Source organism: Phaseolus vulgaris, chromosome 5 (genome assembly GCF_000499845.2).
Source record: "Phaseolus vulgaris cultivar G19833 chromosome 5, P. vulgaris v2.0, whole genome shotgun sequence".
Lineage (NCBI taxonomy): Eukaryota > Viridiplantae > Streptophyta > Magnoliopsida > Fabales > Fabaceae > Phaseolus > Phaseolus vulgaris.
The window spans coordinates 39,734,368-39,756,877 of NC_023755.2; the positions used below are offsets into that span (position 1 = coordinate 39,734,368).

The window sequence follows — 22,510 nt, forward strand, 5'->3', positions numbered from 1 at the left end:
GCAATTAAATTGAATAGAGTATGATTAATCCACCAATTCACTTAAGAAAATACTCAATCATAAATAAATATTAAAATTTAGTAAATTGAGTTTCATTAGAACGATTTAATATAATAGAAGTTGTGTTTCTCACATGACTATTGAATTCGTTATACCTCTTAATTGAATATAAGGATAAGGATAAATTAATCCATTGAACACCCCTTCACGTATAGAAAACATGAATTGCAAAATACAAGGTGTTAACCATGGAATTTGGTAACTGAAACAAATCATATAATCATCTTTCAAGATGGTTGTAAGTTGTACAAGAAAGTGTCTTTGACATAATTGTCCAATATGTCACTTGACATTTTGTTGTAAATCGTGTTACATCTTAGATCATTGTTTTCAAGCCATACACTGATGATTTCAATTACTTCAAGTCAATACTAAAAGTTGATAGGACATTTTTTATTGAAAAATACTATGAAACTTTGCTAATTGCAATTGGTCAATATGGAAACCGAAACATATTCTCTTTAGCTTTTGCAATAGTTGGATGTGAAATAAAAGAAGCCTTGACATGATTCTTCCAATTGTTACAAGTATGTCACACCACAATTAAATATAAAAGGAACGATTATATTATCAACATTACAATATGCAAAAGTTGATTGAGAAAAAAGATAATCTCCTTTTTAGTATATTGCATACGACACATTAAATTCAAAAAATACAATTGAAGAGATAACTAATAAACACAATCTATTTTCCTTACATTTCATTAATCAATATTATAAAATGACATAAACTTTAAATAAATAATTTCATTTGTTAGAGTAAGTAAACAACCAATTCATTTATTCAACCTACAATCATAATATTGTTCATACAAATACAAATAACAAGATGAGCTCTTGTAATATTTTTGCAATTTTTATATGACAAATTCTTTACTTCATTTCACACTTTATATCATTTTATTTCATGTCTTATTTAAAACAAATCTTACAATTTTTTACACATATATTAATAATTTAGAACATATTATACAATTTGCCAAATAATTTTTTATTACACTTTTTAAAAATTACAGATTATTATTTCATTCATTTGTTCAATAATTTTAACAACATATTTATTTTTTATTCATTTCTCAATTAAAAATATTTCTGAATTGTGTTTTGTATACATAACTTCACTATTAATTAAGATCGTGATCAAACTTGACAACTTCTGCATTTGATACAACACCAAAGTCATGGTAACAAGATTTCAATTCATTTTTTTTTCTAACACGAAACTTCTATTGTATGAAGCTAGTGAAACGTGTCTTCTAAACTTAATTTTGTTTATCCATTCTAATTAATAATTTTGATCCAAATACATTGATTTTTCTTTTAACATACAACTAGTTAATTAGTATCACATAATATTAAAATTTAAATAATTAAAAATAAAAAATATTTTTAGATGATTAAAATATAAACCGACTAAATTTTATAGAAAATGTTGTGTGTGTATACGTGTGTATATATATATATATTATACGGTACAGGGATAATACGTATTTGTATATGTATTGTAGCTCTCAATGATGAGAGTGAGACGAGAAAGAGAGAGAGAGAGAGAGAGAGAGAGAGTAGTACATCGGAAGACTCAGTGAGTTCACTGTTTCTCTGACTTTGATGCATGCAGATGCAGGTGGAAGAAGACGGTGAAAACTAAAAAAGAAATCCGATTAACTGTGAAGAGAAGAATGTGAAGAGGGTTGTGTAAGTGTAAACAAAAGGTTTGGTCTTTGCTGCTGATGTTCATCACTGCAAGTTTTACGCATTTGGGTTTCCCTCAGATTGAAAAAAGCAGGTCTCTTTACACTAAATTTCTCTGCTTTCATTCCTCACCAATCGATGCATTCTAGGATTTTTCTTATTCTTTTAGTTTGCTGTTCCTAAAATGTTTAGTGGTTTCGGAGTTCATTCCAAATAATCTCAGTGGTTTTTTACTAAAGATGTTTTTTTGCAATATCAGAGACCCTTTTTACTTTTGCGGGATTGTAAGATTAGATTTTGTTTTGGGTGATAATCAGAATCTGCATAAGCTTATTTCACTGTTGATTTTTGAGTGTTTGATGAACTATTTTTTTTCCTTTTTGGAAAAATAACGATCTTTTGCAATCCCAAGCTAGATGTTTTATTGTACTGTGCTTTCTTATCAGTTGCACTTTTATGTGTTTGTTTGAGGTATCATCTGGGAATCTGACCTGTTTTGGTGGTTTGCAACTTCAATTATGTATTTCTTACAATTTTTTCATAGTTTTCTAAATCCGATCATCAATGTTGTTAATGAATTTGTTTGTTCCTAATTTGTTTCGAAGTATTATGTTATCGAGAATGTCTTTGGAGAAGCTTTTATTTTGATAAGGTGCTAAAATTCTCATGAGATTTGCCATACTAAATTTACCACTTCAGGAAATTTAGATTCTCGTATTGCTCTTTGTGCAGCAAATTTCTCGTTTATTTGGAATAGAAATGAATACTCACCCTGATATCAACTGTGAGCTGCCAAAAGTATCAATAGATTTGCAGATTTAACCACTTTCTAATATTTTGCACGAATTCTACACCTAATCTGTGCCAAAATTTGAAAGTTCCATTTCCTCATAATATCTCTGTACTCTGAAAAAGGAAAAATTCTGAGTGGCTAAATGAACTAGCAATTTTTTTATGAGTTGTTGTGAACTTTGGTCGTGATTCCTATTGTCTGGGAATTAATACATTGCTGTTTCTTTAGCTTTTTGAATTTGATGCAGCAAGGAAATGGTGATTTCTTGCTTTTGAGAGGAATGGGGTACTAGGATAATGCAGAAGAAGGGAAAGGCTCATATTTGGAGGATTTGTAATTCCATGGCTGATTCTTCTTCCAAATTCTCTTTACCCTGTGATGCATTAAGACAAATGAGTTTCTCAAATTTCTGTATCTCTGGTTCTAGGTTGGGAATTGGTGCTAAAGGTTTGCTGGATTCTGAATCTCTTTGGAGCCCTACATCTCCTCTTGATTGCAGACTCTTCTCAAATCTTAGCAACCCCTTTAGTGTAAAGTCTTGTAGACCATCATTTCAAACTGGTCATAAGAAACAGCTTGATGGCAGTGAAGTAGGCCTTGGCATCATAAGTTCCCTTGTTAATGAAACCAAACATAACAATGACATCCTTGGTAAATTTCAGAGGAAAAGTATAATTTTTGGACCACAGGTGAAAACTGGCATCCTTAAATTTTCAAACAACCATGAATTCTTTGCACCTTATTTGAAATCTAGTTCCTTGCCCAAAAACTATGTAGTTTCACTTCCTTCTGAAACCAAAACTCCCAAATCTGAAGTGGAAAACTTTGACAATGTCTCTTTGCCTGGTTCCTTTAGGCCTTCATCATTAATAAACTCAAATCAAAACTCCAATTTGGGAATGAATGAATTATGTTTAGGAAATGCATCTACTACATTAAGGAGTTTGCCTCTGGTGACAAGCAGAGACTCACAAAAGGTAGATAAGTCTTTGAATATTAACTCAAATTCTCTTCCAATATCCATTGATTTTAGTAAAGGGTGTCTAGGCTCGCTCTCCGCAAGAGAGATAGAGCTTTCTGAGGATTATACCTGTATAATTTCTCATGGTCCAAACCCCAAAAGAACACATATTTTTGGTGACTGCGTTTTGGAATGTCACAACAGTGACTTCACTGAGTTTAGCATGAAGGAAGAACCTGCTTTCAAAGCTTCTCAAGTTCCTACATTTTCAGAAGGTTCATCCCCTTATCATTCTGACAATGTTTTGAGCTTTTGTTACTCATGTAATAAGAAATTAGTTAGGGAGGAAGAACTTTACAGATACAGGTTTGTCCCAAACATCTCACTATGCTACTGCTACTTCAATCAAGACAAAAGCAATAGTTGTAATATACCATCTGTATATCTTGCAGGGGTGGCAAAGCATTTTGCAGTTTTGACTGTGGATCAGAGGAAATTTTGGTAAAGGAGGAATTGGAGAAAACTGGGACTTACTCAGCTGAGAGTTCTCCTGGATCAAGCCCCCATGATCTCTTCCTCACGGGTCTGCTTTTGTCCAAATAACAGACTTCCTTTACTTTCTTGAGAGACACTGAATAATTTGAAAACATCTACCTATGAGGATTTGTTTGTGCTATGCATGGTTGCATTGCAAATTATATAGTGTGTTGGTGATGAAGAACCATATTTCATGGTTCAGTTAGGTAGAGTTTTCTCCATTCTGATGAAGAACCATATGTAATGTTCAGTGGATGATGAGTTGATGAAAGAGGCCGGAGCAGGCCCTGCTTCTCATAAATTGTTTTACTTGCCTATCATTACCTTCTACACTTTTACCTTCACTTAAAAGTTAAACATAATCATACACCTATGTGCCATAGGCATTTTTTTTTTATATAAACGTTTTTATGTTAGGTATCACTATATAACTTGACATCTTAGTTAGACTGACACCTCAAGTAATAACAATCATCTGTCATTATATGAAAAAAATATTATTAAAAAAAAGAAAATACAAAAAAAATATGGGAGATTAAACCAAATCATATATTAAAAAAAACGATACAACTATATTTATTTATAAAGAATTATAAAAACATACTAGATTAAAATTTATTATATCAATAAAATGATTCTATGTGAATAAATTTTAAATTAGCTAATTTATCAGCACACACAATCCTATCACAACAAATATAAATAATCTTAAATCTGATTTTTTTAGAGTAATTAAGACAAATATTATATCTACTACGAAACATTCATGTAACATTAGTACATTAAATACAACATGAAGGAAGATAAAATCAGTTTCAACCCATTAACCCTGGTTTTTCTTTCATTGTTTGATCAACAGATAAATTTGAAGATGAAGTACTTGCATTTGAACTCAAGTCATGCGTCATGATGGAATTTTAAAATTTAAAATAACGGATACGTGATGATGTACATGAAATATAATTTACTGTGTTTTACCAGAAAATATAATAAACAATTTTATTCAGAGTCTAACACAAAGAAATATGTTTTAGATGATAAAACTCAATATCACTTCAAAAGACAAAATACATTAATAACTAAAATATCTTAATAAATGAATCTTTTAGTATACGAAATTGTTATTGTTTAAATATTTATTTTATCTATCATAATTAAAGTTTTTAATATTAGTTTTTTAATATTAGTTTTTTAATATTAGTTTTTTAATATTAGTTTTTTAATATTAGTATGACTGTATGACTTTAAAGTAGTATGATACAGAACATTTTTTCATTATTTTTTACCAAAAGTTATAAATTATTTGATAACAAATGTTACTCTTTGGTAAATATTTTATTATAATTTAAAAATTTAAGTACTTTTTTATATATGTTGTTTTAAACGTTTTTTTAACCAGTAGTAACTCTTTTCCTATTATATAGGGTTGGTTACCTTATTATATTTAGTGCGGAAAATATTTAGGTATGATTTTATGTCCTATTATTATAAATAAATAAAAGATTTTTGAGAGAGAAAAACATAGACATATATTATTGTTAAAAAGTATTATTTTTTCTCATTATTTTTTATACTTTTTAAAAAAGTTTTGGTATTTAAATGGTTTGGAGGACATTTTTCCTATAAGTAAAAACTATTAATTGTGTTTTTATTGGTTATTAGTATATCAATATTTATAGATTCTTGGTGGTTAATGTAAGAAATTTTCAATAATTTTATTAATAAATTTAGAAAATGGTTTGTTAATCTTCGAAAATATTTTTCTCTAGAAAGTATAAATTGATTAATATTATTTGTGATGCTTCATTATGAAGTTTAGAGATGTTTCTTTGAAAATATTTTATTTTTAAGGGATAAATTGACTAAAAGTGTTTACAATGCTTCTAGTTTTGGTTTACCTTTTAATAGAAATACTAATAAATGTGTTGAACTTAGAACCTAGAAGAAGTAAAAGATAGAAAAAGGATAAAAACGTTGTTGATCCTAGATTTGATGTTTTTGATGATCATAAATCTTTTGGTAGGGTTTAGGGTCATGAGATCTAAAAAAAACTATTAATAACAAGACAGATTCTCTGACATGAAATACAATTTGGATTTTTAAGGAAAGATTAAGAATCGATTGTTGTTAAAACTAGATTTTGAGCAGAAGAAGTTTGTAAAACTAGATTTCTTTCATACATTCACCAACTGTTTGTTATAATTTTCAATAAAAAGGATTCCACTTTTGATTCTTTATATTAATCAACGTTTTTAAATGGTATGAATTTGTTAACAAAATTTTACTATAATAATCAATGGATGTAGCATCTATGAAGAATGTTCCACCAAATACTGCTTCATTATTCCAATGATTTTGAGCCGTCTAGCATTGCAGGTTTTTGAGGTTGCTGCTTCATTATTCACCAAATCTGTTTTTTTTTTGTTTTATACTAAAATAGTCATGTTTTAAGAAACACTGCTTTTACCCACATGGATTAATTGTGTCAAAAATGTTGTTTAAAAGAAGAGATGATCATTTTTTCATACTTTGAACTCAATTTTTCATACTTTGAACTCAATTTTTTCTACATGAATGAGGGTATCATACATTCCTCGGATTCATTTCCCTCTAAGAAGAAGCAAAATTGCTGAGAAGCAGAAACTAAAAGGAGTAACAGTGATTTTGATGGCAACTCCTTTTTTCCTTTTAGGGGGAAATATTGTTTAGACGGTGTCCCTACTAACAGAAACTAGACTCTCTGGAATTTAAACAAGCATTCGCCACAGAAACAAAAGGTTAGAGTTTATCTCATAAGTCTTGTGGTTCTATGAACAACACCATTGATGGGAAATCAAGGCTGAGTTTTCCAGATCGATGAAATGTCAGCCACAGCTTCTCCCACTGTGAGATAGACTCCTTTTGATCCAAAGGAATCCAAAATTTTTGACCTGTGCAACTTTTCTGCCACATTTGCAACAGGGTTTGCCAACACAAGCTGCATGAGCCAATTATAAATGCAGAGGTTAGCAATAAAATAACTGTAGTTTGTGAGACACTGTGAGTTTGTGACATGACAATCAGAATCTGTACCTGAAGTGATCTCTTCTCCAGCATCTTTCTAAGTTCACGTAAAGTCTCAAGCCCACTTGTGTCTATGGCCGTGACGGCTGAGAAAAGAATATTGTTGAGTCAAAGTTTTGTGACCAAACTTTAGACAACTAATGTTGTAGGTCCAATGAAATATGTTACCTGTCATGTCTAAAATCATGCACTTCAGTGGAGCTCCATGATTGGCTTTAATATGTTCTTCCTCTTCTCGAACCCATCTCAGTATCCTGTTTCAGGATAAGCTCTCAATCATATCATGGATTCAAAAGCAGCATACTAAACTTCACGAATTGAAACTATGGAAATCTCAATGACCAACCTTTCTTGAAGATAAGTTGAGTTAGCGAAATAGATTGGTGACTCAACAGCCAAAATGAGGAATGAAGGAAGTCTAGACGCTTCTTTGTATTGGTTTATGTTGTGGAATATTTGAGTTCCTGGTATATTCCCCAAAACCAAAGTGTTTGGTCGAGTGACATGAAGCAGGATCTTGATGACTGATATGATAACCTGAAGATTTTGACCAAGTTAATTGATATTGATGGCACAGCAGTTACATAGATTATCATGCTATTATATTTTAGCTTTGTAATAAGAGGAAACAAATCTATCAACTTACCGCTATACCAAGGCCTAAAGGCACTGAAATGAACAGAACCCCCAAAAAGGAGCACAGACATGCCAAGAAATCAAGTTTGTCAACCTTCCACAATTTATACGCAGATTGATAATCTATTAGCCCAATCACAGCAGTGATGATAATGGCCGCTAAGACTACATTTGGTGTATAGTAGAACAGAGGCATGAGAAACAAAAGGGTAATTAGAACAGCTGCAGCCATGATTATGTTTGAAACTGTTGTCTGTGCTCCGGCATTGTAGTTAACAGCTGATCTAGAAAAAGACCCTGCAAGTATATTTTACACATAAGATTGCTGCTTCTTAAATAACATGGTTGTTAGGTATATAGTTGTTACTTGAAGTGTCAACTTACTCAGATGTCAAGTTGCATAGTGATATTTAACATGAAAGTTTTTACAAAGAAAAAAAGTAACTAGGCATATGGTCAAATTGGAGGAGAATCATTACCTGTTGTGACATAGCATGACGAACAAGAGCCAGCTACGTTCATTAGACCAATAGCCATCATTTCTTTGTTTCCATCCACCTGGTAGTTCTTAAGTGATGCAAATGTTCTACCTACTGCAATTCCTTCCTGAGACAATAGAAAATTTGGTGGAATAAGTGTGACAGTTAAATGAAACTACATAGTATGATATATCATTAACGTCTCTAAACATGTAGCTATGTCCAATATGAGAATGCAAAATCAGTAGTAGACAACTTACAGTTAGAGATAAGATCCCAGTGATGATGCCAGTTTTGATAGCAAGAGCCAAGTAAGGACCATTGAAGTATAGCATGTTTGATGAAGGTGGATTAACTCCCTTTGGTAAGTGTCCAATCTAAAATAGTAGTTATTAGAAAAAGAAGTTATATATTTGTATTGTCTCTTATCATGTGTTGAAGTTGAAATGGCCAATGATCAAGTATCTATCTTACAATTGAAATTTGATGAGTCTTGTTTCTGAGAAGAAAGACTAAAATGGTTGACAGAATAACTGATGTCAATGGTGCAGCGGCTGAAACCCAGAAGAGTTTTGGTTTCTTCAAGCTCTGTTGCAATGATTAGGAACTGTCAGACTATAGGGGTGAAAAAACAGTGAAAGCAAATGTTTTTGTGGAAGATAGAAAAATTTACAATGTGTCTTGTGGTCATCAAGAATGCCAAGAAGCTGAATCCCAAAAGAATGGTTTGCCATGACCACTGCAAAGTTGCTCAAATATGTTAGAGAACATGCATTTTTAAAGTTCACATTTGCATCTGCACAACAACAAAATAGTAGGAAAAATGACACATTTTTTAGAGTTTTATGATCGGTTTAAAAATAAATATATATAATAAAAAATAAATTTAAAATTAAATATGATTGTACGAAAAATGTAAATTGTGTAAAGGAAGAAAATAAAAAAATATGATTTTTTCTTTTGTGATTCTCCAATATTTTTGTTTCTTTTGGGAATGTGATTCCCTGTAGAATACTACTCCAAGAAAACACATTTTAAAACATAGGTATCCTTGGCTTAGAAATCTTGGAGTACAACGATAGTCTAAATTCTTAAAAAAAGAATAAGTTCCATGAGAATGTTTGAAAGAGTTGTGTGGTGCCGAATAGTTGTTTTTATTTAAATTCATTTAAAAAACTAATATTTATATTAAGTTTTTAATATTAGTTTGTAATAAATAAATTAAAGAAAACTTTTCATCTTACTATTTCAGAATACATGTTTCTAGTTTGTAATGTACGACAAGAAAAAAAGACGTAAGGTTCGAAGGTCTACACGTGTCAAATACCCAAAGCATAAAGTCGCCTCCTTTTACCTTGAATTTTTTTAAAATGATAAAAATTAATATATCTTAAATTTTAAGCATTAAAAATAAAGCCATTTCAAAAAATCCAAGAATATAACAATTCTTTTACTTTACACTTTTTAACATTTTTAATAAAATGACATTTATGTATTTTTCAAAATTTATAAATAAGTATTTATATCTTCTAAACTTTAAACATATTTTATGAAAAGATAAGTTTATTGCAAAAAAATATAATTTTTTTTAGTGTGATTTAAAATAATAGTTTAATTAATCCTGATTGAAAAATATTTGATTGGAATCATTAGATTCTATGGTGGTGGTGGTGGTGTGAGTACCTCATGTCTTTGCTTGAAAACAGAGATCATAACAGGAACTATTTGCATCTTGCTGGTGAAGTGCACTATTCCCAGCAAACCCTTCAGCTGCTGCAGTGACACGATAATGGCGGCACCGCCGGTGAATCCAACCAGCGTTGCCTTCGACAGAAAATCAATCACGAACCCTAATCTGTCGTAGAACAAGTACACACACACACAACCACAGACAACGGTTATTTTCATCACAAAATGGTTAACCAATTACAATAACTGTTCTTAACTGCAGTATTTATTTCATCAAGACAAAAAGTTATGATTTTTTTTGTACCTTAGTATACCCAGAGAAGCTTGGAACACACCGGCAAAGAAAGTGGCGGTGAAAGCCAATCCCAGATACAGAGAAGGGTCTTGTGTGAAAGAAACTTTCTCGCTTAACATTGATCCCATAACCAAAGACGCGATCGAAACAGGGCCAACGCCAAGATGTCTAGAACTTCCAAGCAGCGAGTATATCAATGGAGGCACAAAGCTTGAATCTGCACCATGTTCAAGTCATTTCAACCGTTACTTCTTCTCCCACAATATTTTGCAACAACCCAGAAGAAAAAAATCACATTTTTACGACAGAGAAGAAAGAAACACTAACATAGACCGATAATGGGTGGCAAGTTTGCAAGCTTGGCGTAACTGATCCCCTGCAAAGAGACAACAACGTTGAACACGTTGAGTTTATGGTGGTTATCAGAAAAAGACAAAAAATGAATTTAGTGACGGGAGAAAGAGAAGCGCGTGTGAAATGGAGTTTTGCGGGACCTGAGGAATGGCGAGGCTGGCAATGGTGAGGCCGGAGATGAGATCAGAGCGGAGAAGGGTGAGGTTGTAGGTTGGGGCCCATTGGAAAATGGGGAAGAGATACTGAAGCGCGAGGATGAACCTTTTGAAGGTGGTTTGGTTCTTGAAACGGTAGAGAGGGTCGTCGGGGAAGAAGATTTCGGAGACTCTCTGCCGGAGTTTGTGGAGTGTGGTTCGTTGCGGCGGCAACTGCACTGCATGGATTTCCAATGATGGTGTCTGGGTTTGGATTCTGAGGGTGGCGTGGTGGTTGTCGAAGTGTTCCACTCTGTTAGAGTTCACACCCATGGATTATCGCTTTGCTCTGTTTTCTCTGTTTTCTCTGTTCGCGGTTTCTCTTGAACGCAACCACAGAATTACGCAATTTATAGAGAAGAGATCTTTTACACAGCGACGTAACTGTCCCTGTTGTTACTCATTACCGTCTAACGTTTGTGTTGCAGGGACATGATCGTCATTTTCTTTTATTCTGTGGTATATTCTTGGTGTTATTACTCTCTTCTTCATTAATTGTTTTCTCACTGCCATTTTCCTTGACTAATTATCTAATTTATTAATTATTAATTTTACAATAAAAACAGTAGTCAAATTCTGATTCAAACACTGAAACTTGATTGAATGAATTAACCTTTCCCATGCATCTTGAATTACTGGATTACTTCTTTTATTTTTCTCAATTTTTATTATACATATTTAACCGTTGTACAAATAAAAATTTCTAATGATAATAATCTCCTACCACAATTCCTTAAATTAATTTGTTTTTCAAATAATTTAAAAAATGTGGATTCACTTTTATTTTGGTGGTAAAGAATCTCAAGAAAATAATGTTTTTATATTTTTTACTTAATATATTTTAAACAAATTTATTTTTATTTTTTTTTATAAAAGTTGAATATTAGGTATCACTATGGCACCTGACATTTTAGCTTTCAAGTAACAATCATTTGTCATGAAAAAAATATTATTAAAAAAAATACAAAAAAAATATGGGAGACTGGACCAAAACCCATATGTTAAAAAAACAATACATAGGTAGATTATACATATTCATAAAGAATTTTAAAAACAGACCATATAGAAGCCTATTCTACGAAAGAAATAATCCTTTATGGATAAATCCTAAATATTCAACTTATCATTATGCATTCCCTTCACGAAAATTATGAGTAACCATAAATCTGAATTTTCTACAATAATGAAGACAAATATTTCATCAATTACGAAGCATTCAACGAACATTAATCATCGGAGTAAATGTAGCACAAGTACGAGTATTAATACCAAAAACTTAATTATGTTAAAATCCAACATATCATTCTTCATAGAAACTTTAGACGAATTTTCCACTACACAAAGTTAAATTTTTCATACGTCATTTTAAATAAATTTATTTGAGAATTCATGTCTTTCTAATTTTAAGGAGCCATTTATTTTATAATAAAATTTTGTAAGTTAATAGAAAGTGAGTATATTACATAAATTTCTATATATACTTATAGATTTTTTCAGAAAGAAGTTATTAAACTCATTAAGAAATGTATTTTTAGAATATGTTTAATAAGACCAATAAATTATTTATATATTAATTATTTCATTAAATTATAAACTAGTTTTACTAATATAAAAATATTTATTAAATATTCCAAAATAATTTTTTTTTGAGTTTTAATCTTTAAGGTATAGTTTCATCAAGTATAACTTTTAACTTATTTAATATTTAATATTTATTATTATCTTTTATATTTTAATACATTATGTTATTGTTCTTAATTTTTTATTTATTATTACTTATTTTCAATTTTTAAATAAATAGTATGACAATGACTTAAATTAAGAAATAAAAATATATCAAATTTGAAATTAAATAAAAAAAACTAAATTTAATTAATATTCATTAGTTCAATTAGTTTAAATAAAATTATTTATTGAAATTAGAAAAACATATATAATACTTAGTATCAAATCTGGATAAGAGTTAACGAGAATGAAATTTTATTTCTAAGTAAACCTTGGTTGGTATAAAATCTAAAGAAAGATTCTTAAGCAAAAAAATCTAGAGTGTTTTAAAATGGTGAATATAAAGACACTCCAAATAGATAAGTACTACATATGAAAATTAATTTCACTTACTATAGTTTTAATTTAAAGTTAATTATTTTAACACTAAAAAAAATCATAAAATAAAAACTAACTTTTTAAATACCAAAATAATTAGTTGCAATAATAACTAAATTAGAGAACATTTTAAAAACCAAATCAAAAATTGGTTTCTAAATTAGTTTATATTATTGTTAAATAATTTCTAAATTGATATCTAATTAACAACCAATGTTTCAGAGACTAAATTTAGAAACTAAATAATTGGTAGTTAAAACCTTGGTTGCTAATTAGATACCAATTTAAAAACTATTTAACAATAATAGAAACTAATTTAGAAATATTTTTTTTAAGTTTATAAAATGGTCTTTAATTTAGTTACTATTGTAACTAATTATTTTGGTTTTTAAAAATTGGTTTATATTTCATTATTTTCTTGTAGTGTAAATATTGTCTCAAGGTGATATAAATAAATAGGAAAGAAATCAAATTACAAAATCTTACTAAGTTAATTGCATTTTTTATTATTTTGCAAATTTTGTCACTTATTCTCTCCTGCTCATTGTATTATTGTAGTTAAAAAATTAATAGAATTTGATTGAAAAACAGTTTAAACAACGTGACCAATAAAAAATGGAGGAAGTTACAAGTTAAAGATGGAATTATGATGTGTCAAATAAAATATGACATATATATATTATTTATTTATTATTATTTTGATTGTTGAAAATGTAACATAAAGAATTGAATTTAAAATTACTAAATGGAAACTTTAACATTTTTGTGACTGATAGGTGAAGGTACACTGGGAAAGGTGTTTAGTAAATTACAAAATTTCTTTTTCTGAGAAAACTATATTGTTTAGAAGAGGTTTAATGAATAAAAATAACGCAGAAGATTTATATTGATTAACTAATAAAATAATTATCATAAAATAGATACACAAATTATTTATGGTTATCACAAGTTGATAATTTATTCTTGATTATCTTAATCTTTTCTTAAAATTAAATATTCTAAGTATTTTTAACTGTCACTTCTAATTACACATAACAATGAATAAAGTGAAGATGTGGAATAACTCTTGTATATATACAATAAAAAATTCTTATTACAAGATGTAACTTTAAGTTGAAGGATATTATAAGAAGGTTTCTCTCAACTTACAAAGGTTGAAGTTCATATAATATTTTTTTTTTCTAAGAAAGTATAATTTTAATTGTGTCAAGATATATTTTTTAAATTTGTCTTCCTCTTGTATTTATAGTTGTTAAAAAATATGACTGTTAATTTCATTTTCATATTGTTCAATAATTTTGATATTGTTTTCCTTTAATCTTAATGTATATAATTATTGAAATTAACATATTCTCTCTTGTATTTACATATGGAAGGATGTGTTTTGTTCAATATAAAAATATAAATAAATGAAAATATAAAAACATCAAAGATTATGTAAGTCATTTTTTTACTTATTTGAATTTTAGTTCAATTAATTGTCATAGGTAACAATATTAATTAGAAGGTTACATTATTAGACGGTCAACTCGTGCAAGAGACTATATATTATGGGTGGTCTGATAGCGAATGACACGCGGTCCGATACCATATTAAAAAGTGAACTTTAAGTCTAACTCAACCCCATAAAACTAGTTCAATGAGGTGAGATTTGCATCCACTTATATACTACGAAAGACTCTAATCTCTAGTGGATGTGGATCTCCAACATCATAATTTTGTTAAACATATATATATATGAACTAAAATATAGGTAATAAATTATACTTTCATTATATATTTTTAGAATTCATTGAATTCAAAATAATGAGTTATCCAACTATAAATATAAAAAGTGTTAAGAAGTATATCAATGAGAATGAACAAAATAATGAGTTATCCAACTATAAATATAAAATGTGTTAAGAAGTATTAGTAACGTTGCAGTTTTGTGCACAAAAGTACAATACAATAATATAAAAAGGTTGAAACATCCTTTAATATTTTATTTAATTTTATTTATTTTTTATTATTGATAAAAAAAATATAAAAGATAGATGATATATAAAAAATATCACTGTACCCTAATTATTATTACTTGTGTATTTTCTTCTTAATCCCTTGCTTTTTCCACCTTTCCTAGTTAATTTGTCCATATATTTTTTCATAAAAAGTAGAATATAGTTTATATTACAATATGAACAAAGCACATATGTCATGATATCAACCCTAAAAAGAATACTTTTTTTTAATTTAAAAGTAACAAGCTTTATAACCTAAGTCACTCTCACTGTCTCCTGTGTGACAGTTTTTCTGAAATTAACTTCCTGATAACAGTTAAACTTAAACCTTATCCTAACAAGTTAGGCAATAAAGTTAAACAAAAAGTTATATTAATTAATTTATACTTTTAGTAACAGTTCTTTCTGACTATATAACACAGTTCTACTCTCATATAGTTCATGTTCAACAAGTAAACACCACTTTGAGTCTACTATTTGGAAAATCCAAAAAACTGTTTCTAACTTGATTTGGTTCTGTAATCTGTTTAACTATTCAACTATTTTGCATAGTGACACATTTTGTTTAGAAGATAAATATATGTTTCTTTTTGTAAACTATATTAGAAAAACACGTTACTATATAATAATACAATTGATATTTTTAATTGAAAACCCTTTTCTTGGGAGGAAGAACCAACATCAAAAATGTCTTTTCCCTTTTGACTCTCCAATAATCAAGGCAAGTGCTTGAGAAGTTGGCAAACATGTCATTCAAATTCCTCTCCCAATATCTCAGCATTGTGCTGCAGTACCCAATTTACTAAATATACAGAATTGGAAAAAAAGTTCTCATATTCTATATTTTTTTATAAACAAAAATAAAATAAATATAAACCAAAATAAATATAAACGAGCACGGTTCAAAGGAAATACCCAATAATCTTGTCAGAACTAGTCAAAGTCTAAACAAACACTACAAGAAAATCATGAAATAGAAACCAATTTGTAGAAACCAAAATAATTAGTTGCAATAGTAACTAAATTAGAGACCATTTTAGAAACTAAAAATAAATTTGGTTTCTAAATTAGTTTCTATGATTGTTAAATAGTTTTTAAATTGGTATCTAATTAGCAACCAATGTTTTTGCTACCAAATTTAGAAACTAAATAATTAGTAGTTAAAACCTTAGTTGCTAATTAGATACCAATTTAAAAACTATTTAACAATAATAGAAAATAATATAAACTAATTTAGAAACTAATTTTGATTTTAGTTTCTTAAATGGTCTATATTTTAGTTTCAATTGTAACTAATTATTTTGGTGTCTAAAAATTGGTTTCCATTTCATGATTTTCTTGTAGTAAAAATACTACCATCAAACTTTCAAATGCAACAAAAAAAACTAACAGAGACTTTAAATCGACATCAAACGTCAACAAATCAAGATATTAATTATAAAAAGAAAAACGAACAGATTTTAGTTTGATTAAAAATCACAAGGTGTGGTTGCTGTAGCATGGTTTTCTTCTACATTCTTCCACACTCATCATCTTCTCTTTTTCTTCAGATTCATACAATGATCACCTAAACAGACCATATGTTTACATTAATTCTGGCTTTGTTTATAACAAGTTGAATACAAACAATAGTATTAATGACTTTATCAGATTGTAATCTCACTAAAAAACAGCTCCTACCGTTCTTCTTTGACTGAAATTAACCTATTAACATATTGATACAGCAAAACGTGAATACAGAAAGAAACTAAGCAGAATATAAGGTTAGGTTTAATTAGGAGAATTAATGTAACAGTTTAGGCATTGATTAAAGGTCCATTTATATCCCACTTTGAAGATTCACCAGTAGAAATTCTACATCTGGATTGCTGTTTATAAAGACAAACAAATCAAATTATTATCGTCATCTCACCCATAATTTGGCCTCTGATTAATGATTTCATGATCGATTTAATTATTCATAAAATTGATATCATGAGCCCCACCACTGTTCTCGATCATCACACTTTTATAGGTACTCAGTGTCTATCCCTTGCTATACTATTGGAAAATTATCTGGTGAGAAACTTATTAAGCAGTTCATGGATCTTGAAACGTAATTAAACGTGGTCCAATATCACTTGATAGCGGAGGATCTGATTGACTAAATAAACTCTAGTTAGATATCTAGTTAGGATACTCTGATTTTTTTATCAACAAAGAAAGATGGAATAAATGTGACTCATTTAAGGGTGATGTAATCCTCATACAGAACATATGAGACATAAAAATAAAAAATAACCCTAATCGACAATCCTATTAAAATTAGTTAAAATCGACTTAAATTTTAAATACCAACTCTGTCATCCTATCAGCAACTTTTAATTAAATACATGCATACTAGAGATTCAAGGTATTTTTGACGAGATCCAAGACCAAACCTTAACATCTGCTAAGTATTACTCTTTCATTAAATTTTAAACTTTATTCAACTTAACAAAATCGAATTATAAAATAAGATTTATATCCACTAGAATTTTTTTTTTATACTAATTGATATAACATCTTAAATTAGTAGTATTACATAGCCATTGAAAAGTGCTTTAAAATAAACAATTGTAACACTTCTCTACTTCCATTGATCAGAAGGGCAAGTTGCACACCTTATTGGAGACATAAAGATCATTCATACAAGACTAAGCGTTTCTGTGATAAACAAATGCAAGTAGATAGACAGAAAGGACATTCTGAGAGATCCAATTAACAACACAAAGTTAGGTACACATGAACCGTTGGTTCCTTTTTGTTTTCCTCCATTTGCCAATGAGTTGGTACTATTGTCTGTTGGTATAGTTTCTTTACTTCCCTTCATTAACCAAACTTTCAAATATCTCTGCACAACTTTTCCATTTGTTTTTTGAATTTGTTCCAGCCAATATCATCAATCTTAAAAAGGGTAAGATTTACTTTTCTTAAATCAAGTAAAGCCCCTCGGTGCAGAATAATCAAAGAGAGTCAAAAGTTTGTGTAGGTTGAAGCACTCAAGAGCCACTAATATTTTTGAGGCTAGATAGATATTTGACTTGGGTGGAATACGTGACAGAGTTGGTAGATTCTACTTCTCTTTTTTTCTTTTTTTTTTTACTTCTTTCTTTTTATATATATAAGAATGATCCAACCATATACAAAGAAACAACGACAAACAAACAACATAACATCTTCTAAACAACTACTCAAAATAATAATATACGCGTTGGAGGTTGGTGCTCCGTCACAGTTTTGTACTAAAAAGGTATCTCGATGGATTGGAGGAGGAGAGAGTATATAAACTGTCATTGATCTCGATTTCTAAAGGATGTGTGACTATATTGACATACGAGAACATGACCTAATACCATACATTTAATTGAATCAAGGAAAAAATATCAAAACTACATGTTTAAAAATAACATTATTCCTAGATGTCTTTGTTGTTTACTGGTTTGAAGAAGAGAAGGGAAAGGGACAGGAAGAGAGTAGTATACGCGGCGAGAGAGAGTTGTGCGTGTCAGAAAATGGATTGGAAAAGATAAGGAAAAAATTTGATGCATGATGAATGAGGTGCCCACAATTGATGGATCAGATTCTGAAGGAATTGAAAAGGAAACACAATGAATGGAGTAGATGCAATTTCCTTTCTCTTTAGACTCTTCCTACTCCCATTTTCAGAGGTTCTCTGCTTAGTATGAATAATTAAAGCTTTCATGCCAACACGTGGCTTCTCACCAATGATACCTCAGTTGCTGTAGGTCAGCGTTTCCAGATTCCTGTACAATGATTTTATTTTCCTCACACCAATTTTATTCTTCCTTTTCGAATCATCTAACTATAGATTTCCTTGCAAATCTTTTCTTCTTAAAGGCACGGATCAAAATTAATCTTATCAACTCACTTCAATCTTTGGGGCTGGAGAAGGAATAAGCACTATTATAATGCCCTCTTTAATTTTTTTAACATGTTAAAGTTTGATTTTAGATATCATCAGTGAGTTTATCTTTTTCTGATGTCTAAAACTCCTAATATGTATATACTTAATCAAAAGTTACTAATGCTTTTGGGTTGTTTTTTTGAACTTTTCATTACCTTTAGTTGATTTTGATTGCGTAGACAGTTGGATTTTTTTTGGTGTGTTTTTGTTTATGTAAGGAAAGAGAAATATTTGTGTCTTTTATTCGGTATACGAGTTTGATCGCTTCTAAAATAATTTATTTTTTACTGATAAAAAAAACTTTTGATTTTTGACTCATCAAATTTTATTTTTAAACTAATGAGGCTAAAGGGTGTGCAAAAGGTTGCACCAGCAGGATTTAATCAATATGGTGATCAAACTTATAACTTTAATGTCTTCTGTGAAGAGTAGGTGGGGCTGTAATGCATGCACGTAAAAACATTAGAAATTTTTGTGTTCACAATATTGTGCATAAAATTTATATTTGCTTGGTATTACAAATATTTTTTATTTAATTTATACAATTTTATTTCATGTTTTAAATTTACGGCTAAAATACAACTTTTAACTGACTAAGTTAATCATGTCACTGCAAAAATGGATAGAATGGCCAATTTAGTTTAACCGATATACCTAAAACGTTAAAAAAATATTATTTTGGATTTGAAAATTTTATATTAATTTAATTTACATAAAATATTTTACGTATTTTCCTTTCAAAGTTGGCTTAATTGAATTTAATTAATTCATAAATTTGACATTTTTCAATTAGATTATTACTTTAAAAAATTATTTTATTAAATATTTAAAATGTTTTTATTTTTTTTAAGTGTTTTATATAAGAAAATTATATAAATTAATTTTTATAATGTGATTGTGTGAAATAGATTTTCGAACTTGAACTTAAATGTGATTTAATAAAATAAAAAAGCTAATTTGATAAAGACTGAAAAACACTAAAAACATAGGATTTTGTCAATATAATGAAGGTTATATAAAAATAAGTGTTTATTTTTATTATAATTATTTATGATATTTAATTTGATAGAAACTGGAAAACACTAAGAATATAAGATTATTCTGTCTCTGTAAAGAAAGTATATAAAGATAAGTGTTATTTCTATTATAATTATTTATAATACTTGATGAGATATAATCTAATAGATATTGAAAAACATTAAAAAAAACATAAGATTCTGTCACTGTTCTGTAAAGAAGGTTATAAAGGTAAGTGTTTATTTATATTATAATTAATTATTTATGATACCTGATGAGATCTAATATGATAGAGACTGAGAAACATTAAGAACATAGGATTTTGTCTCTATAAAGAATGTTATATAAAGATAAGTGTTTATTTTTATTATAATTATTTATGATACCTGATGATATTTAATTTGATAGAAACTGGAAAACACTAAGAATATAAGATTATTCTGTCTCTGTAAAGAAGGTATATAAAGATAAGTGTTTATTTCTATTATAATTATTTATAATACTTGATGAGATCTAATCTAATAGATATTGAAAAACATTAAAAAAACATAGGATTCTGTCACTGTTAGGTAAAGAAGGTTATAAAGGTAAGTGTTTATTTATATTATAATTAATTATTTATGATACCTGATGAGATCTAATCTGATAGATATTGAAAAACATTAAAAACATAGGATTCTGTCACTGTTCTGTAAAGAAGGTTACAAAGGTAAGTGTTTATTTATATTATAATTAATTATTTATGATACCTGATAAGATCTAATCTGATAGAGACTGAGAAACATTAAGAACATAGGATTCTGTCTCTATAAAGAAAGTTATATAAAGATAAGTGTTTATTTTTATTATAATTATTTATGATACTTATGAGATCTAATATGATAGATATTGAAAAACATAGGATTCTATTCCCTGTAAATAAGGTTATAAAGGTAAGTATTTATTTTTATTATAATTATTTATGATACCTTATGAGATCTAATCTGATAGAGATTGGAAAACATTAAAAACATAGGATTCTATCTATGTAAAGAAAGTTATAAAGGTAAGTGTTTATTTCTATTATAATTATTTATGATATTTATAATATCTGATGAGATTTAATTTGATAAAGATTGAAAAACATAAGATTTTGTCTCTCTGTACAGAAGGTCATAAAGGTAAATATTTATCTCTATTGTAATTGAAGGTATGAAATTTCAAAATCATATATTTTGTAAGATCTTTATATCATAGAAAAAGTTTGTCCATTTTATTATTTACAAATGTAAATCAATTAACTATGTGAGAATTTATTTTACCATGCAATCAACTAAAAAGAATCTATGAAGTATTTGAAACTTAATTAACTTGAATAATAGCTTGCATATTTTCAGTCACGAAACAACATAGAAAACAGAAAATTTCTAGGGTGCTGAGAGGCACAGATTCCCTTTTAAAATTTTGTACTTATTGCTCAAACTCATGAAGATTTGCTGTAACGAGAAGAAAAGTGTTGGTAAGTGAGACTCAATTATAACAAGGTGAATCCTCAGTTCTTGGCCAATCGAAAAGCATGCACCAAACCATAGTTCATCTTCTACAATAGCTGGACCACAGAAACATTGCATGCAAAACCACCTTAAAGATTGCATCAGAATCATCATTGATGTGGTCTCCACGTGAGGCACATAGATATTCAGCAGAAGACAGAGCTCGTCACCATTTTAAATCATTCCTATTGTAACAGTCTGGTAGCCATCGAATATTTATGAGATGCTTTCATCAGAACGGTGTTCAGCCAAATTCAATTTGTGTTTTTCCATACTTTTTATCAGTAATCTGTCTGTCTTGTACCTTTCATCTTCCTATATGAAAACAACCAAAAACCTAATAATTGTGTCTATTATTGTTTTATCATTGTTATCAATAACAAACATACCACCATACTATCTGTCATATAAACAAAATAATTCGAAAAATCAATGTATAAAATGACAAACAAGAATATAATAATGTTTTTGTCACAATAAATGAAAATTATGTAACTATTCATAATGTCTATTAAATTTTACTGAATGAATTTGCATGTTTTTTTTAAATGGAAGTACTAATCGATTTTCTTATTTCTGGTATTTATCTTTTGATTAGTTTCTGGTATAAGTCTTATAAACAATTAATCTTCTTCCTCTCTTCTCTTACTATCATTACTATATTGGACTTTTGACTATTGGATTCAGACAATTAATCTTCTTCTTCTCTTCTCGATCTCTTGAACTTTCATTATTATACTGAACTTTCGACTATTGGATTCATTGATTTGGACTGATTCTTAATTGTTAAATATGGACTCTTACTTATCTGCTTGGTCAGGTTCAACTCTCATTTGATACATTGATATGGACTCTTATTAAGTATACTTTAAATGTTTTAGGTCTATTTATTAAACATTGATACAATATTTTCTTGTTCTACTATTTATTTATTTTAGTTTAATTTTCATAATATTAACAACCTCTAGATTTTTCTGCCACTCCTCCTAACTAGGCAACTTTAAAATAGAAAGACACATTTAATCACATGTATCAGAAAGTGGGTACTTGTCAAAAAGTTTTTGTTCCACCACTGTGTTGAATCTCTTGTTTCATCGATCTGATCCACGAGTTGTGCTCAGCAGTCTAATCAGATTTAAGAAATGCGTAGAGAAACC

The 22,510-nt window shown here is 28.8% G+C and overlaps 2 protein-coding genes across 6 annotated transcripts; one reads left to right on the forward strand and one right to left on the reverse strand.

Annotated features, from left to right (window-relative positions):
• Window positions 1–1,544: 1,544 nt before the first annotated feature.
• On the forward strand, window positions 1,545–4,346 carry LOC137835969 (FCS-Like Zinc finger 10-like). 5 transcript variants are annotated; one of them, XM_068644751.1, is made up of 3 exons: window positions 1,550–1,848; window positions 2,776–3,874; window positions 3,961–4,346. In XM_068644751.1, the coding sequence occupies exons 2-3, from the start codon at window positions 2,844–2,846 to the stop codon at window positions 4,109–4,111; spliced, it is 1,182 nt and encodes a 393-aa protein (XP_068500852.1). In that variant the 5' UTR covers window positions 1,550–1,848; window positions 2,776–2,843; the 3' UTR covers window positions 4,112–4,346. The 5 variants fall into 5 exon arrangements, with proteins under 5 accessions (XP_068500853.1, XP_068500852.1, XP_068500854.1 ...); XM_068644753.1 differs by having other exon boundaries at window positions 1,556–1,848; window positions 2,795–3,874; XM_068644754.1 differs by having other exon boundaries at window positions 1,562–1,848; window positions 2,776–3,783.
• Window positions 4,347–6,707: 2,361 nt separating this feature from the next.
• On the reverse strand, window positions 6,708–11,137 carry LOC137835970 (probable sulfate transporter 3.4). The gene is made up of 13 exons (XM_068644756.1): window positions 10,702–11,137; window positions 10,535–10,583; window positions 10,217–10,424; window positions 9,907–10,078; window positions 8,897–8,962; window positions 8,698–8,811; window positions 8,484–8,600; window positions 8,224–8,350; window positions 7,755–8,041; window positions 7,455–7,645; window positions 7,277–7,362; window positions 7,118–7,194; window positions 6,708–7,022 (listed from the first exon to the last, which is right to left on the reverse strand). Exons 1-13 carry the CDS (start codon window positions 11,026–11,028, stop codon window positions 6,879–6,881), a joined length of 1,965 nt encoding a protein of 654 aa, XP_068500857.1. The 5' UTR covers window positions 11,029–11,137; the 3' UTR covers window positions 6,708–6,878.
• Between the last annotated feature and the right edge of the window lie 11,373 nt (window positions 11,138–22,510).

Bases quoted from the DNA above. Each gene is read 5' to 3' on its own strand.
- LOC137835970 (XM_068644756.1), bottom strand. From the start codon at position 11,028: ATGGGTGTGAACTCTAACAGAGTGGAACACTTCGACAACCACCACGCC. The intron at 8,351-8,483 runs GTAAGTTGTCTA...CTATTGTCTCAG, and splicing joins CTGGGATCTTATCTCTAACT to GAAGGAATTGCAGTAGGTAG. The intron at 7,195-7,276 runs GTAACATATTTC...TTCTTTTCTCAG, and splicing joins CATGATTTTAGACATGACAG to CCGTCACGGCCATAGACACA.
- LOC137835969 (XM_068644752.1), top strand. From the start codon at position 2,844: ATGCAGAAGAAGGGAAAGGCTCATATTTGGAGGATTTGTAATTCCATG. The intron at 3,875-3,960 runs GTTTGTCCCAAA...TATATCTTGCAG, and splicing joins GAAGAACTTTACAGATACAG to GGGTGGCAAAGCATTTTGCA.